Raw genomic sequence first — 16,963 nt, forward strand, 5'->3', positions numbered from 1 at the left:
GGTCGGAAGATACCTTTAGCATCAAAAATCCTAATTTTCTAAAAACCTGATCATTTCATAGAACTTTTTCAAAATTATAAATTTATTCTTAAAATATCCAAGTGCTTGGTAGTGAGCTAGACTTCATCCCATATCATATAAAGAAGATTAAATAATTAAACATAAGTTATCATAAGCATTCCTAAAACACTACAAGCTCAAGCCCAATTGAGAGGAGATAATAAAATTCCGTAAGCAATCAAACTTAGCTCTAGAGGTGACAGCCCACATAAATCTCAAACATAACACCTAAGGAGTGACTACTTGCTCTACTCATGGGTTAATTGAAATATGAAAATTTAGAATAATTCAAAACATTGAAATGAAACTTTAACTTAACTAGGGTTGATTAATTTAACAAATAGTAAGACCAAATGAACTTGAAATGGTTCAGAAGATTCTAAAGCTGTTTAGGGTCACTCCTAGAACACCTTTATAAAATTTTAGAGATTTCATAGGACATTTGGGCTTGCCTAAATTTATTGAAGAAAATCATCATCAAAACTGTAGGGACCCACTAGGATATGACTCAGGACCCTTTTAAATTAAATTATTAATGAAAACCCTGTTACTACCTATTCTATAGTAAAACCCAACGCCCAAGGGTTTGGGCTTTGAATAAATTGTCTAAACCCTTGTGGCAATTGAGGACATTTTGCATGCCACATATGGATCGTCAGACTGATATAAGTTGGATGGCCTTGGTGGTAATGACGATGATGACAGTGCTTATGTGTGTTAAGGGTAAGATGCTAGAATAGTATCTCTTTCCTCGATGACCTTCGATGAGGGGAGAGCGGGATCTATGATACTATTCACCAACTCTCGGTAAGTAGTTGCCCCTGACTTTCTTAGATTGCCGGTAGTTCCAGTCCAATCAGAGTGATTAACTTGTAGACTATCTAATTTGCCAAAATATTTACATAAATATAACATAACAAAAAAAAAAAACATGTGCTTTTCTCATGACTCTATTAGTTTTGTCTGTTAAGTAAGCTCTACATGTTTGAAAAATTAAAGAATTTTGAATGTTCTACTATAACTGTTCACTTGTTAATCACTTTGATTAAGGTCAGGAGTTGCCCTTCTTAGATTGCTTGGTTGATAGCTTCTATTCAAGTTTGGATTTTAAAGCACACATCCCAGCTCTGAGCTCACTTCGAACTTAAATTCTTGTACCCAGACTCGATCTTCTATTTGTAACATTGAGTTTTGTTTTATTCATCCGTGTTCTCTTACGACATGTTTTGTTTTATTCGTTCATGTTTTTCTTGTGACCTGTTTTGTTTTCACAACACCGGATTCTTTGCAAATTATTTAAATTTTCTACATGTTATACTCTATTTTTTGTGCTGACAATTCTTGCAACACTAGCAGAGGCCCAGGTATGCAAGTTTATTTTTTACATTTACCGCATTTTACTGCACTTTACCGCGCTTTACTGTTCTTTTGTTCTTGTGTGTTCTACATACTAGTAATACCTGTTAGAATAAGAGAACAATAGACTGGTTATCTAGGACGTACACCGCGACAAGTCACGAGACCTAACATTAATTGCATGTTTACACAACCCTAAACCTGGAGCCGTCGCGACAAGTATGCAAGTGAATGACAAAGACTCCCGCCGACGAATCAAGATCTACATCAACAAAATCATTCCTTAGACTTAAATAACCAATCCATAAGACTTTGAGGTAGTTTGTCTAGCACGGTGTAAATCCTCACACTATTTTTAGGTTTTTGCACAACCATGTTGTGCAATATAAGCCCTAACTCTCTTAGGATTTCAATGTCGTCGTTTGATACGAAATAAATTCTCTTATCTTTCAAGCTATTTGCATTATCGAATATCATGCAAATATAAATTCTAAATAATAAATTGGCAAAATTGAAACATCAAATAATATCATCTTCAAAATTGAAGCCAAATAATATGATGTTTGGGAAGTCACCGAGGTTCTTCTTAGAACCCGTGACATCCCCTTCCTTTCGCTCCAATAACTCCTAAAATAACTGTTTCTATTTGATCGTTTCCCACTTGATTTTCCCTGTATCCAATCTTGAAAACATAAACGTTGAATTTTTGAAGACAAAGATCTCTGATTATTATCGAGAGTTTTTTTAACTGGCTTCGGTCATTTAAGCTGTAATTAACTATAGGGATTTTCTTCTATAGGGAACTAAATAAACACAGGTAATATAAACCTATATAATATTTATATTAGGTAGAGAAACTTGTCTTCACACATAAAATGTTTGCAGACCAAACATATGTCATAACCTTTTTAGTTCATTTAATAGAGTTCGCTGTCAAGTAATGTGACTATTTTTTGGGATAAGTGTATTGCTTGTAGTGTTGCGATCGGTTACTTAAACTATTAAGATATATGAGATCCACACGGTCTCATTTTTCAAATCAAAATACATTTTTCAATATATATATATATGACCAACCCCAAAAAACGACCGACAATTAAGGATAAGTCAATTGTGCGGTAACTTTTTTTTATTATGTTGACATTTAGATGGGAATTGATAAGCTGATTGCGCCTTAGTTAAAAACACGACTTCTTAAGATGGTAGGATGCAATTTTTTAACTTTTTAATTTGCTTGTATTGAAATCACGGCTTCTTAGTATAATCCAAGTTGGATGTTTGAATCAAAGGATTGCATTGAGCTTATTTGCGTGATCAATAAGTACTTCTCAAACTCAAAATGAAAAGTTTATTACATGGTGGTAAAACTTGTAATGATTTTTGACACAAAATGTTGGCTTGTAAAAGAGAAACATAAAATTAACTTAAGTGTTGTTGAGATGAGAGTGCTCAGGTGGATGAGTGGTTTTACACTTCAGACAAAATGCAAAACACATCTATTCATGAAGTCTTGGATTAGCTCTAGTGGTAGACAAGGTTAGAGAAAGTCGCCTTGGATGATTTCATCACATTTGATGTCGATCATCTGATAATCCAATTAGGAGAGTATATATTTTAGATTTGATTTGTGTTAAGAAAAGTAGGGATAGACCTAAAAAGACTTGGGCATGTTGTATAAAATATGATCTTAATTTATAAGAATTAAGAATTAAATGAAAATATATGACACTCAATAGGACAAGGGAGAAAAAGGATTCACATAGCCGATCCCACTTAGTTTGTTGTTGCTTGTATTGATAATGTTTATTGGTTTGTTTAGTATTGTAAGTGGGCCCTTGAAGTTTTGATTTGATGTGAACCCCAATGCTCTCCTCTTGGTTGATTCCGTCATTGAGAGTTCACACTTCTTGGATAAGGATACTGTTAAAAGCTTTGTCTTAAAGCCAAAGTAAATGTTTGATAGGTATCACGCCCGAGATTTTGTTTTGCAACAAAAGTGAAAGATAGAGAGAGAGAAAGCGCATGATGTGAACACCTTTTCTCTCTCGATTACTTTTTCTCTTCTATCTGTCCCTCTCTCCTTTTTGTTGGAGCAATTCCAATTATTTTTTTCAAAGCCATGCTTAATTTTCCTTGAAAGATTCATTAATGGTGAATTCACTTTGATGTCCATTGGAAACATAAATCACTAATAATCATGTACTTTCTTATAACTTCTATTACTTTTATTGAGTTGATTGTTTATAGGTGTTAATTGTACAATGGAAAATGCGTAGGTTTAATAGCAGTATCTTATGTCCATGGTCACGAACATGTCTGTTCTTTAGGCTTATGTGCAGTCAATGTTGTTTGTGGTGACTCAGACATGTAAAACTGGCCACTATCGATGAGAACTTTCACCTTCCATTAAATATTTTCTTAAACTTCCATGCTTTGGTAGAGACCATAAAAATTCAATTATAACATGGTTTCACGCTAATTTTGGAAATCAGATGTGCGGGGACATAATGCTGTGGTATCAAAGGTTGCAAGTGTTTCCTAGCTAGAAAGCTTATGTTGTGGCTGCAAAAGCTCCAAAGATGTTAATTATCATGTTGCTTTGCTTTCTATGTGTTCCACGGATGTATTTATCAAATTATTGTCTCTTTCTAAATATATGTTCACACTTTTGTGCAGGTTATTTTAACCACTTTATTAAAGGTTTACGCTAGAGGTGGTCTTTTTGAAAAGTCACGTGAACTCTTAGCGGAATTAGAGGCTCGTGGTTATGCTGAGGATGAGGTATACAGAAACTTGGCATATTTTTGTAGGCATACTATGTATGACTTTGCATTCTCATGCTTTGTAGATTTAGCTACCTACAAACCTGATTCTAATTCCATAGTTCTGAAAAAGTCTGCACTTTTTTTATCTATCAACACAACATGATCAAAATCATATAAAACATTTTTCTCATATTCTTGTGATGTATTTCATGCGGAGTTAAAAGAATGTAATGGAAGGCATAAATTTCTTGATCAATGAACGGTGATTATCTTTAAAATCATTCTACTAAGCTATTTCCTCAAAAGGCATATGAAGTTATCTTTCATCTTAGAAAGCTTGTTGAAAACAAAGTTTTACTTTACATCTATTACGCATGTTGTAGTGCTATGTATGTTCTTAATTATAGCAGTTTTTATGCAAAATTGCAATGTTTGTGGCTATTATGACACCCCAACTGACCACCCATTAAGGGTCGGTTGACGTGTGATAGAGGTAAAAAATTCAGTTAGACTAAATTCTAGTCATCAACAACAACAACAACAACAAAGCCTTAATCCCACTACGTGGGGTCAGCTACATGAATCCTTTTTCTCCTTTGCATCCTATTTAGTGTCATATTTTCATTTAGTTCTAGTAAATTAAGATCATTTTTAATACAATAAGCCCAAGTCTTCCTAGGTCTACCTCCGCCTTTCTTAACACTAGTCGAATTTAAAACATCTACTCTCCTAATTGGATCATCTAATGGTCGACGTTTAATATGACCAAACCATCTAAGACGACTTTCTCTAATTTTGTCTGTCACAGGAGCTACACCAACCCTATCACGAATATATTCATTCCGCATTTTGTCTCTAAGTGTAAAGCCACTCATCCACCTAATCATTCTCATCTCGGCAACACTTAACTTATTATTATGCTTCTCTTTTAAAGGCCAACATTCAACGCCATAGAGCATTGCAGGTCTCACCACCATCTTATAAAATTTTCCTTTCAGTCTAAGCGGTACTTTTCTATCACACAAAAGGCCCGAAGCATTCCTCCACTTCAACCAACCAACTTGAATTCTACTATTAACATCCCCATCTATATCAACATCGCTTTGGACAACGGACCCAAGATATCTAAATCGTTCACACCTTTTAATAATTAGATCACCCAAAGTCACACTTCTGTCACTAGAGCTATTACCACTAAAATTACATTCCATGTATTCAGTTTTAGTTCTACTTAAACGAAGGCCTTTAGACTCCAATGTAGACCTCCATAATTCAAGTTTTTCTTGGGCTTTTTCTCTTGTTTTATCCACGAGAAGAATATCATCAGCAAAAAGCATACACCAAGGTACATCCTCCTGTGGATGTCCAGTAAGACCATCCATAACTAAAACAAAAAGATATGGGCTTAAAGCCGATCCCTGATGTAATCCACAACAGAAATAGGAAAATATTTTGTCAATCCTCCTTCAGTTTGAACACAAGTAACAGCTCTAGTCTACATATCCTTAGTGACTTGAATATAAGTCATATCAACACATTTCTTCTCGAGAACTCTCCAAAGGATATCTCTTGGAATCTTGCCGTAAGCTTTTTCTAAATCAATAAAAACTAAATGTAGATTCTTCTTATTATCTCTGAACTTCTCCATCAAACCTCTCAATAAATGTATAGCTTCCATAGTAGACCTGCCAGGCATAAATCCAAATTGATTATGAGAAATTTTTGTGATGCGTCTTAACCTATGTTCAATTACCCTCTCCCATAATTTTAAAGTATGACACATCAACTTAATTCCTCTATAATTTGCACACTCTTGTGCATCCCCTTTATTCTTAAAAATGAGGATCAAAATACTCTTCCTCCACTCCTCAGGCATCTTTTTAGTTTTTAAAATAATATTAAAGTTTAGTAAGCCAAGAAACTCCCAAATCTCCCAAATATTTCCACACTTCAATTGGGATATCATCAGGTCCGACAGACTTTCCACCCTTGGTTTTCTTTAAAGCCTCCTCAACTTCTTTTTTGCTAAATTCTAGTAATGATTTATAAAATTATGACCCAGTGGGTGTTGAACTAGTTTAACTAAATTATCGCAACATACGCACTATTTTGCATTTCATAATTCATTCATATTCATACTTAGAAGCGTGGAAAATCATAACCTCAAAACATGAAAACTATACAGAGCTGCGAAATCTAACATAAGTAAAATACATACTCAAAAGTCTTTACAGTATCCCCAAAACTATGTCGATCAAAAGTTGTACAAGTCACAGCTGGCTACTCTCTTTGATGCTCGTTGCCCCTTTCTAAAAGATAACGTAGACTGAGCAACAATTAGCTTAATGAAATAATCAAGACTAAAATAAGATTTTATATATGAAAAAGAAACATGTATATTCATATGTAACTTTTCATGTCTACATACGTCATAATATACTAGAACTATGTAGACATGAAAAGAAAGGCAGGTTGTATAGAAATCAAGATCGCTGTATAAGCATGTCATAAACATGAAATCATAAGTATAATAAAAAATATATTCATAATTTGTTTATCGTAAGTAATCATACCAATGTCATTTAATAGATGTTATTTCATAGTGTCACCTATAAATGTATGTACTTCAACTATTTTTATATCTTGTCATATCATGGACCACCACTCTGCCCCAAAGGTTATATAAACTATCGATAAAAGTTGAGCTTTCCTAACATAACAGTTATTGAAAGCCCTCATGATACCAACGGTTGTCTACACTCTATCACCATCTGATTTCAATGCTTTCTAGAGTTGTCACTGCATGAATATCAAGAGTAGAAAATACCACATCCCTGCATTGCTTAATTGCAAGTACTCATGTAATAGTCTACACATAACATTCAGTGTAATATTTTTTAAAACATAATATCTGTAACAAACATTCATAGGCATTTCATATATCGCATATATGAATCATATCAAATGAATAATTGCAGCCAATTCTTATCATAAGTATAGTCATATGTATCATAACATGATCGTAATATAATAACTTTACATGTATTGTAGGAAGAAATTAACTTACATTCATATATCATTGCAAATAGTTATCCATAATATATAAAAATGTTTAAATGCATCCGTGTCAAATAAGAAATCATATAAAAACCTATAGAAGATTATTTTTCTTACGTTAATATAATATCTAACATTTAAACTTTATTTTTTTACATTTATACCACCTAAATCACTCATATCGCATTAAAAAATCATTATTACAAACTAATTCAATTTACATACTTGCTACTTAATTTTATTTATTTATATATCTAACACATGAATTCTGATTATTTTACATTTATACCACCAAACTTATACTTATCACCATTTTAATTTTTAAAAACTAAAATACATGTTTTCATGCATAGGTAAAATGACACTTGTTTAAAACTGAATTTTAGGTTTCAATTATGTAAATACATATGAATTGATTGGTATGTAAATCTTATTTATTGTCGGGTTTTAAACATATTTATGATTCATTATGTTATCTGGTTGAACTTCCAGTTTAACCCCGGTTCAACCTCTGAACCTTGAACCTCTCCTTTTACTGGTTCAATGTCCAGTCTGGTTTTCACAACCTTGTGTGAATTACATCGTGAATATCTGATATATCTGCAGGTAATGCTAATCTGTAGGCAACTAGACCGATCCTTTTTATAATTTCAAAAGGATCGATTTATCTGAAACTCAACTTGTTGCCTTGACCAAATTTAACTGTATCATTTTTTGGTTTGACTTTAAAAATTACGAAATCTTCAACTTCAAATTTGACTATTTTGTGGTTAGGGTCATAGTATTTCTGCTGTCGATCCTGAGCCGCTTTTAATCTATCTCTAATTAGTCTGATTTTCTTTGTAAATTCATAAACAAACTCAGTACTTAACATTTCACTTTCATTCACTTTGCTCCAACTTAATAGAGTTTCACATTTCCTGCCATATAATGCTTCATAAGGAGTCATTTTGATACTAGACTGATAGCTATTGTTGTAAGCTAACTCGATCATTGGAATATGATCTTCCTAATTGCCTCCAAAGTTGAGAACGCAAAACTGCAACAAATCCTCCAATACTTGAATTGTTCCTTCTAATTATCTGTCGGATTGTGAATGAAATGTTGTGCTAAAATGCAACTGTGTATTCAAACCTTACTGATTAACTTTTCACAACCTAGACGTGAATCTTTCATCTTTGTTGGATGTTTATGTAATCCTGATAATTTCTTTTACAAACCGTCTGGCCAACTTGAGAAGCAATAGTACAAAAAATAAGATATACACCTCACTTAACAATTAATATCATGATTATTCTAATTAAAAAAGATTATTAAAATAACATTTAATAATACAATAATATTAATTTTAAAGTGGACGTTGCATATGTCAGTAGTTATGTCACTCTCCAGGGATAGTCTGCACACGTGGTCACTTTCGGCGATTGATTATTCAAATTTATCTGCCCATCTGAAGAAGTCACAGTTCGTTATGATTTGCCGCGGGCACCTGTAGAACTATCTCCCGCAGTTATCTGGCTGACGTGACGTCAGCAAGGAAGTCTGAAGTTTGCAATAGCAAAACAATCATCGGGAGGTCTTTGAAATCCTAGAGCTATTCTTTTCTGAATGCTTCAATAGACAATTCATTAGTCATAACAGAAATATAAATTCATAAAAAGTGTAACCAATTACAGTTTTGTGCGGGCACGAGGTTTTAGAGAACTTTGTACACCAATCAACTTATCTCTCACTATAAGGAAACAACAAACCATATAAAATAGGGGTTCTTGGTTGCCTTCAACGCATGTAATACCAAACTCATGTGTGTTACATATGCATATCACAAAAAATGACAATTCAGAAGTATCTCAAAAGCTGCTATATCGAAAAGAGAAGGGATATTTGGTTGACCTCATCAGGATTTCACATGTGATACCAATCTTCCAGCCACTAGCAAACCAATGAAATGGAAAAAAGAAAAAGAAAAAAAAACTACAAAAAGTGTAAAAAAATCCAAAATAAAAAATATCAACCATGACCTTTATGATATATATGAACATAAAATAATATTAATAATACAAGGAACTAAAAATAGAAAAAATGAGCTAAATAAAATATACAAGGATTGTCTAATATCCAACAATGACATCTGTAATCCTTTCTCTCAATCCAACCATTTTTGAGGTACCTTTGCCATCCTGGGTGTAGCCTTCCTGTGATTCCACTTCTGACTGTTGTATAGATTGTCATATGTGATATTCAAATGTTTCTTCCGGGACTTGTAAACGAGCATCATCAGCCGTACTAAAGTCTACATCAATTTGAGTATGTTGCCGTTGAATGTAATTGTGCAGAGCCATTTTGGCCACTATAAATTACACCTGCTTCAGAAATGGATATGTCTGCATATCACACAGTATGACCCATTTTATCTTTCAAACTCTAAATATTCTTTCAATTACACCTCGTAAAGGGAAGCGTCTTTTGGTTAAACATTTCCTTCATGCCCTGAGCAACATCACTGAATCTTTTAAAATTAGGAATGCGATATTTCATATCCGAAAATGGCTCAGATGCTCCCTTTGTAAGGGATATCCAGCATTGACCAAAAAATATTTCTCCATCCCAAATACAAAAATTATTAATGAATTTAAAAACAAAAAAAAATGATTATTGTTTGAACATACCTGGAAGTGGGTGAGGAAACCTATGGTTTCAATTTCTTGTCGCAAAAGGATAAATATCACTATCGTGTGCACTGTCTTCTGACCCAGCCATCACAAAATTAAAACACATGAAGTCACATATGACTACCATATTTTTTGTGGTTGATCCACACCATTCAATGTATGCGACCTTTTCTTTATTGGATACACGTGTATCTACATAGGTTCCGTCAATCGATACAATAGAGTTCTGAAAAATTAAATAAAGTTGTGATAACCACGCTAATCATTTTGACTTATGAACATAATGTGCTATAAAAGATTTATTTTAAAAAATGACATATACCGTTGGTCATTTACAATCTTTGTTGGAGTCCTCTCGAATGTTGGATCCTCTGACTTAATAATATGTGCTGAAAAATTAACAAAAACTTTCAACCCCACTGAGAAATATTTGCTGATTGTCTTTAATGAATGCTAAAATCACTCATTGCTCTTCTCATTGATTCATTATGTGGTAAAATATAGAGGGTTATTGCTAATACATCTCTTATTGACATTCGTGATGGGCCTTGGAGTCCATGATGGTTATGCAGTTCATCATGCAAATCCATAAAGATAGACTCTCATAAGAAACATGTTACTGAATTTTATCGGGTGTCCTTGTAGCAGCTCACCAACACATTTATCACCAATATAAGTGGATGTCATGCAGAGAGGTTGATCGATGTATGATTTGTAGTATTCATATAACTTACTGCTGTCGCAATTTTTCTTCTTTGCCTCTCTTTGTGAGTCCATACTGAATAACTGCTCTGTTTAGGTAATGTTAGTGAATTAGACAACTTTAAAAAACATATAAAATCTAAAGACAGTGCAATGAGAAGACGTAAATACAGAATAACATTTAGGTTGTTTTTACTAGAAAGAAAACTCAAACAAATTAGATATCAAATGAAACAACTGGAAAAAAAACCAAAGCGGTAGAACAATAACTCCACAAAATCAAGTGTCCCTGCTATTAAAAAAATAACATAAATAACTGACCTTATGGTCAGGGGGCATCTTCATGAAGATTTATCTACTAATTGGGTCCTCTAGCAACGTCAAGGAGTTCAAATATAACGATATGTCCCCATAAATATCGGCAGCTGCCTTCATAACTCGGAGAAAGTCGTCTATGGAGGTTTCATGTGAATTACGCTTGACTCATGCATGCATCCACCAGTTTTATTATTTGGGTTATGATGAAAGTAGCTTCTTTTTTCTTTTTCTCCACCCTAGGAAGCTTTGACCCGCAGGTGGGCTCCAGTTCATTTTGGTTTGGGCTTGGGCCTTTACCTGAGTCACTTACCTGTTTGGCCTCCAACTCCTCTGGTATGCTGACAATCCCATGCTCACTTGGGTTAAAGGCGTGAGTTCCTGTTGCCACAACCCCACTGAAGATAAGGTCCAACCTCTCTTCTAAATATGGGCGAATTCCATAGAAATTGAATTTCTTGGTGGCCGATACTACCAGCAATATGAACAGTTCAGTATGAGACATTACTGAAAAAAAGTCTTTAGTGTGATTAAATTTTGTTACCTCTTGTTTTTCAGTCCACCATTCTTTCGAAACATCAATAGTCCGTTTGATTGGATCCCAATCCAAGGCCGTGGATTTCCTTTTTATTTCCTTCCATAATTTCCCGTATATCTACAACCGATCCTACTTGTTCTTAAATTGCAGCGTGTTGTACTTCTTTTCTGTCATTTTCTTAAACTTCTTCATGATATTTGGCCATCCTTCCTTGTTAAATTTTTGCTACTTTATTTAGAACATATTTTATGGAACATTTCAATTTTCTTCTTTGGGTGTACGATGTTTAATTTCTACTTTTCCTTCCCTCCCTTGTAGATGCCTTACTGTTTATTAATGGACAACCTTGCAAAGGCTGGGCGAATGGAAGATGCAAGGGAAGTATTTAGAAAGATGAAAGAAAATAAAGTGAAATCAGGTGATTATTATTATTTATTTGAATTAGTTGTTGATAATTGTCCAAGATATTTTATTTTATTTAATTACATCCGTCTTGTTGCTGTGCATCAATTCTAATTAACTGATATTGGAAAAAAAAAGTGAAAATTACTTTCTTGCGAGTGATAAAACCAAAATAGGAAGTAGAGGTTATTATTTTGCATTATACTTGTCCTTTACAAAAATGCTGAAAAATTAAACTGCAAAATGCATTGGGCCCTTGCATTTTAGGATGTTTCCGTCTAACTTGGTAGTGCAGCAATACTTTCATCTTTCTCATATCCCTTTTCCTCGATAGCTTGCCTATCCCATGGATATCTAAATAAAATGCCCTCATCTTTAACCAAGGCCAGCATCTTATTAAAAACAATTCTTCATGTATCATTGTTCAGGGAACACTATATCTAAGATAACATAAGTCTAATTTACGTACATCATTCTTCTTTGGGCATTCTATGAATGCTTTCTCCAGGTTTGCATTATTAAAGTTTTATCTCTGTTGATGTAGTTATCTAATGATCTGCTCCAATGTTCATCTTCTTAAATTCATCATTGGATATATATTTTCCAAAGCCCAAACTATGATCAGAGCATAATAAGATATTTCTCAATCTTTTCAAGCAACCATCCTCAACAACAATTGATGAATTATTTGCCTTATAGAATTATAGTTCAGGAGTTTTAAATAGCTGCCCATTTGAGGATTTTTTTTTACATTTTCAATTAGTACAAAAGCCTTAGGCTCTGTTTGGGCAGGCGGCTTGGATGCGGCGCGACACAGCGCCGAGTTTAATTTTTTTTTTTTGTCGTTTGCTTTGGCAGCGCCCCCGCAGCTTCCCGCGGTATCACTCGAAAGCGAAAAGCCAGGTTATAGCCGCGACCCAGCTTCGTTGCCGCGGCTTTTACCCCCGTGCCCAACCCTAACGCGCAGTTGGATTTCCCACGATCTTCTCCCTTTCCCTCCTCTTCCGGTCGGTGATGGTTCCTGCTCATCTTCCTCGTCTTCTCCTTGTCCTTGTCTTCTCCTATTTTCGTCATCTTGTCACAAAAAGGGTAAGAAATTTTGACCCTTCCCTGTTAGATCTGTTTCTATGATATGATGTGCTTGTGGTTTCCTTTGGGTAGTATTGCGTTTGTTTTTGATGTTGCTCTGTTGGTGTTTCTCTGCAGTCATGATGTCTGTCTTTTTTGTAGTGAATTACAAATAGGAAGGTTTTCTTGCTGTGTAGCTTGGATTTTGTAGGGGTTTCTTTGGGGTACTGCAGCAAAGCACAGTGAATTGTTCCTGGTTTCTTTGGGGAGGAAGGGTTTATTTGGATTTGGTGGGGGTTTCTTTGAGGTACTTCGTCTTCGTTAATTTATTTGAGGCCAATGTTTTATCTCATACTATTTACAGTTCTTGAACATGGAGCATGATTTTGTTCTTTAAGAAATGGAGAATTTGATCTCTCTGTGAGGGTAGAAAATTTGCTTCGACATCAAAGAACTTGTTAAGTTTCGCAATTAAACATTTAATTTTTTTACATATATTAATTTAAATTTTTTACATATATTAATCAATTATATACATATACGTACCAATAACTTAAATTTATTTCACAACAATTATTAATTTTGTATATTTACATATATTAAACATTTTCATATAAATACATAACAATTTTTCAACAGTTTTAACAAACAGGGGCAACATGGTCATTTCTCCAGAAACAACTGCCTCACAACTATTTTCACACAGCTGCACCAAACAGACAGATAACTTCCCCGCACCAGTTTTTTAGGGCAACGCAGCTGCAGCTAAAAAACTGAGAAGTTGCAGCTGCGCCAAACAGATCCTTAAATTGTCCATCGATTTTCTTCATCACACCCCAAACACTATATTTGATCAGGACACTGTAATGCCTTCCTACATGTACGAGTAGTGGGAAAATTTGCATAAATAACACTGCAAATCAAGTGAGTCAATACTTTATAAGATAATTTGAGTAACAATATAGTTTGGGCCTTCTTAGGTTCTTATTAGAACCTCATTTAGATAGTGTTTAAATCTTTTCTAAAATTGTTCAAATTTTGCTTGAACTTTATTCTTATATTAAAACCTTATTCAAATCTTGTTTGAGCATTATGCAAATTGCTTGAAAGTTCAAACATGGCTCGAACAAGGTTCAAACATCTTTTTAAAAGGTAACATTATGCTCAATGTCATTCTAGGTTATGGTTTAAAATGCGAGAGATGTATTCAAACCTGAATGACTGAATGCACATCACTGACCGTGATTAAGTGAGGCTTGCGAAGCCAGGATTGTCGCTGTAAAGCTTCATGAGCTTTGAGACCATCATAGATGGAGAAAGTGCTGGCAAGGCAAATTGATCAAAGAGCTCCCTTATTTGAAAGTTTATGTGCCCCGGGTTCTGATTCTTATTTGTATGTTTCAGCGGTAATTTTGTTCAAAACAAACTTTGTCATATTTTTTCAAAAAATCATATGAGATACATATTTGAACAATTTCTAGGATTATGAGGTATATGAATTCAAAATTCCCTTTTGATGATGATTTAGATTTATACAATTGTTTTTTGTTCTTTTTATGCTGAAAATGACGTTAGCAATCATTCTTACTGTTCTTACACTTCCCAAATAAATGGCCAAATGAACTTAAACACCAACATCTTTTTAATGTTGCTACTTTTACGTGAATGCTCCACAACCATTTTTGGGAGATGATATTTTAACAACATGCTTCTTAATCAACCATATATTCTACTAGTCTAAATAAAGTTGTTCTGTTTTTTTTTCTATTCACATGAATTTATTTTTCCAACAACTAATTCTATCTTAGACTGTATGTATTTATTTATTTATTTTGAACGTGATAAATTTTGAAATCATTGTATATGTTTCCTAACTATGCTCGCACTCAAAATGATTATTATTTTTACGATATTTCTACCAATTGCTTTTATATGTTTGTCGATGTTACCTTCTATGAAATATCTCATCCTCTACTATAGTCTCCTCCCAATGATGCTTTAAGTATCTGTTGACCTCATTTTTGAGGTCATTACTCCTTTCCTTAGAATCCTAGGATCTAGTTATAGGGGTTCTATTGACTATCCTAGAAAACTAGAAATTGGTACCCACCATTTTAGAAATTTTAAAAAACTTCCTATTTTCCTGTGATGTCTAGCATTTATGGTCTCAAAATCATCGTCTTATGTGCGAGCGGTTAAGGGCTATTGTGTGAAGACTCAAGGAGAAGTTCCCAATAGGACCTCAAGCCCTAGGAAAACCTGTAGTTGCATAGGCCTGTAGAATAAATAAAACATAAAACCCGGAGACGCAGCGACATGGAGCTTGGAGCGAGCACCATGGGCAGCATGACGAGAAGTGCAATTTCAAGGTGGATTATTAACATCAAAACAATTTTACATCACTGAACACTTTCCTTAGTTTAAATAACAACCCGTAAGACTTCGAGGTGGTTTGCCTAGCACAATGTAGACCCTCACATATCCTTTAGGCTTTTTGGTACAACACCGTTGTACAATTATAAGTCCCAGCGCTTTAGGATTCCGAGGTTACTGTACGGTACAATGTAAATCTTCCTATCTTTTTAGGCTATTTGCACGATCAGATATCGTGCGAATATAAGTCCTGAATTCTAAATAAATTGCAAAGATTAAACATGCAAGATTAAACATTAAACAACATCACTTCAAAGACATAAAGCTGAACATTAGGATAATTGGGATATCATCGGGGTTTCTCTTGGATCTGTGATGTCTCCTATTATTCATTCCTTTAAATTCCTTAAAATAACTGTTCTTATTTTGAACTATTCCCATTTGATTTTCCCATGTCCGATCTTGGAAACTTAAACTTTGAAATCTTGAAGGCAAAACCACTGATCTTAATCGAGAGTTTTCTTAAATGACCCCAGTAATTTAAGATGTAATTAACTATAGGGGCTTGCCGCTATAGGGAACTTGAAACCCAGGTAAAATAAACCCTATCTAATCCTCGTATTAGATAAGGGAACTTGTTGGCCTCATATAAAATATTTCGCAGACCAAACGGATGTCACAAATTCTTTAGTTTAGGTGATTGAGTCTACTACAGGTGATATGTTTATTCTTTGGGATAAGTGTATTACTTGTGATATCGTGCTTAGTCACCCAAACTATTCAAAATGTGAAACTCGTTTGGTCTCACTTATTTTTAAATCAAAATATTACTTTAAAAAATCATATTCATATCAAAACTATTTTCATATTTTTCCTATATTTTTCAAAACCAAGATTAAAACGGCCGACAGTATCACATCTAGACAAGAAACTAAGAGATCCATCTCTCAATTGCACTCTAAAAGTTATACACGATTGTAGTTACCACCCGGTACAATCTTTTAACTCGATCATCTTTTCTTTGTTGTTGTCTTATTCTTCACTATTATTTCTATTCTTATATAATGTTAAGAAGCACAATTGGATCTTTATTGGAAAATGTAATGAATATTGAAATGGAGGCTCTTCTTGGTTACCGTACTTGGATATGATTTCTCCACTTCCATTGTCATATCTACTTATTCTCAGCAAGTTTTCATGACCATGTTTCATCCATACTGAATTGTCAGACTCGATTAGTGGCTAAAGGATAAAGAAATGTCATGGTATTGACTATTTTGAGATCTTCTACTCTGTTGCTTAGCTTAACTCTGTTCAACCTGGCTTTGTGGCGATTATTTAATTGGTAATTCTAATTGGATGTTGTCAATTACTTTCTCACGTCTCTTAAAATAATTTTTATGGAACAAACTTGCATATGTTGCCTAAGTGGTTAAAATCTATAAGCTTCAAAAAACCTTTGTGCAGCAAAACAAATTACTTGTGCGTGGTTTAGTTAAGTTCTTTGAGATCCTTTTTGATGTTGGTCTTCAAAGTTGCACAAATGATCGCTTTGGGATGATGATACTTGTGGTATATGTTGACCTTTATTCCTAAAAATTATATTACGCATTGAAAAATTAAACAACATTTTTAAAAGGTATTTGTTAGTAAAA

At 33.9% G+C, this 16,963-nt stretch overlaps 1 protein-coding gene across 4 annotated transcripts in view; it reads left to right on the forward strand.

The window, feature by feature from the left end:
* The window catches only part of LOC110036192 (pentatricopeptide repeat-containing protein At1g10910, chloroplastic), a 91,765-nt gene that overhangs the window by 47,350 nt on the left and 27,452 nt on the right, over positions 1-16,963 (forward strand). For all 4 annotated transcript variants that reach the window (XM_020740584.1, XM_020740581.1, XM_020740582.1 and 1 more), the window contains exons 5-6: positions 4,093-4,197; positions 11,784-11,883. In XM_020740584.1, the coding sequence (XP_020596243.1) occupies positions 4,093-4,197; positions 11,784-11,883 (205 nt within the window). The remainder of the gene's footprint in view (positions 1-4,092; positions 4,198-11,783; positions 11,884-16,963) is intronic.

Source organism: Phalaenopsis equestris, unplaced genomic scaffold (genome assembly GCF_001263595.1).
Source record: "Phalaenopsis equestris unplaced genomic scaffold, ASM126359v1 Scaffold203579, whole genome shotgun sequence".
Classification (NCBI taxonomy): Eukaryota; Viridiplantae; Streptophyta; class Magnoliopsida; order Asparagales; family Orchidaceae; genus Phalaenopsis; species Phalaenopsis equestris.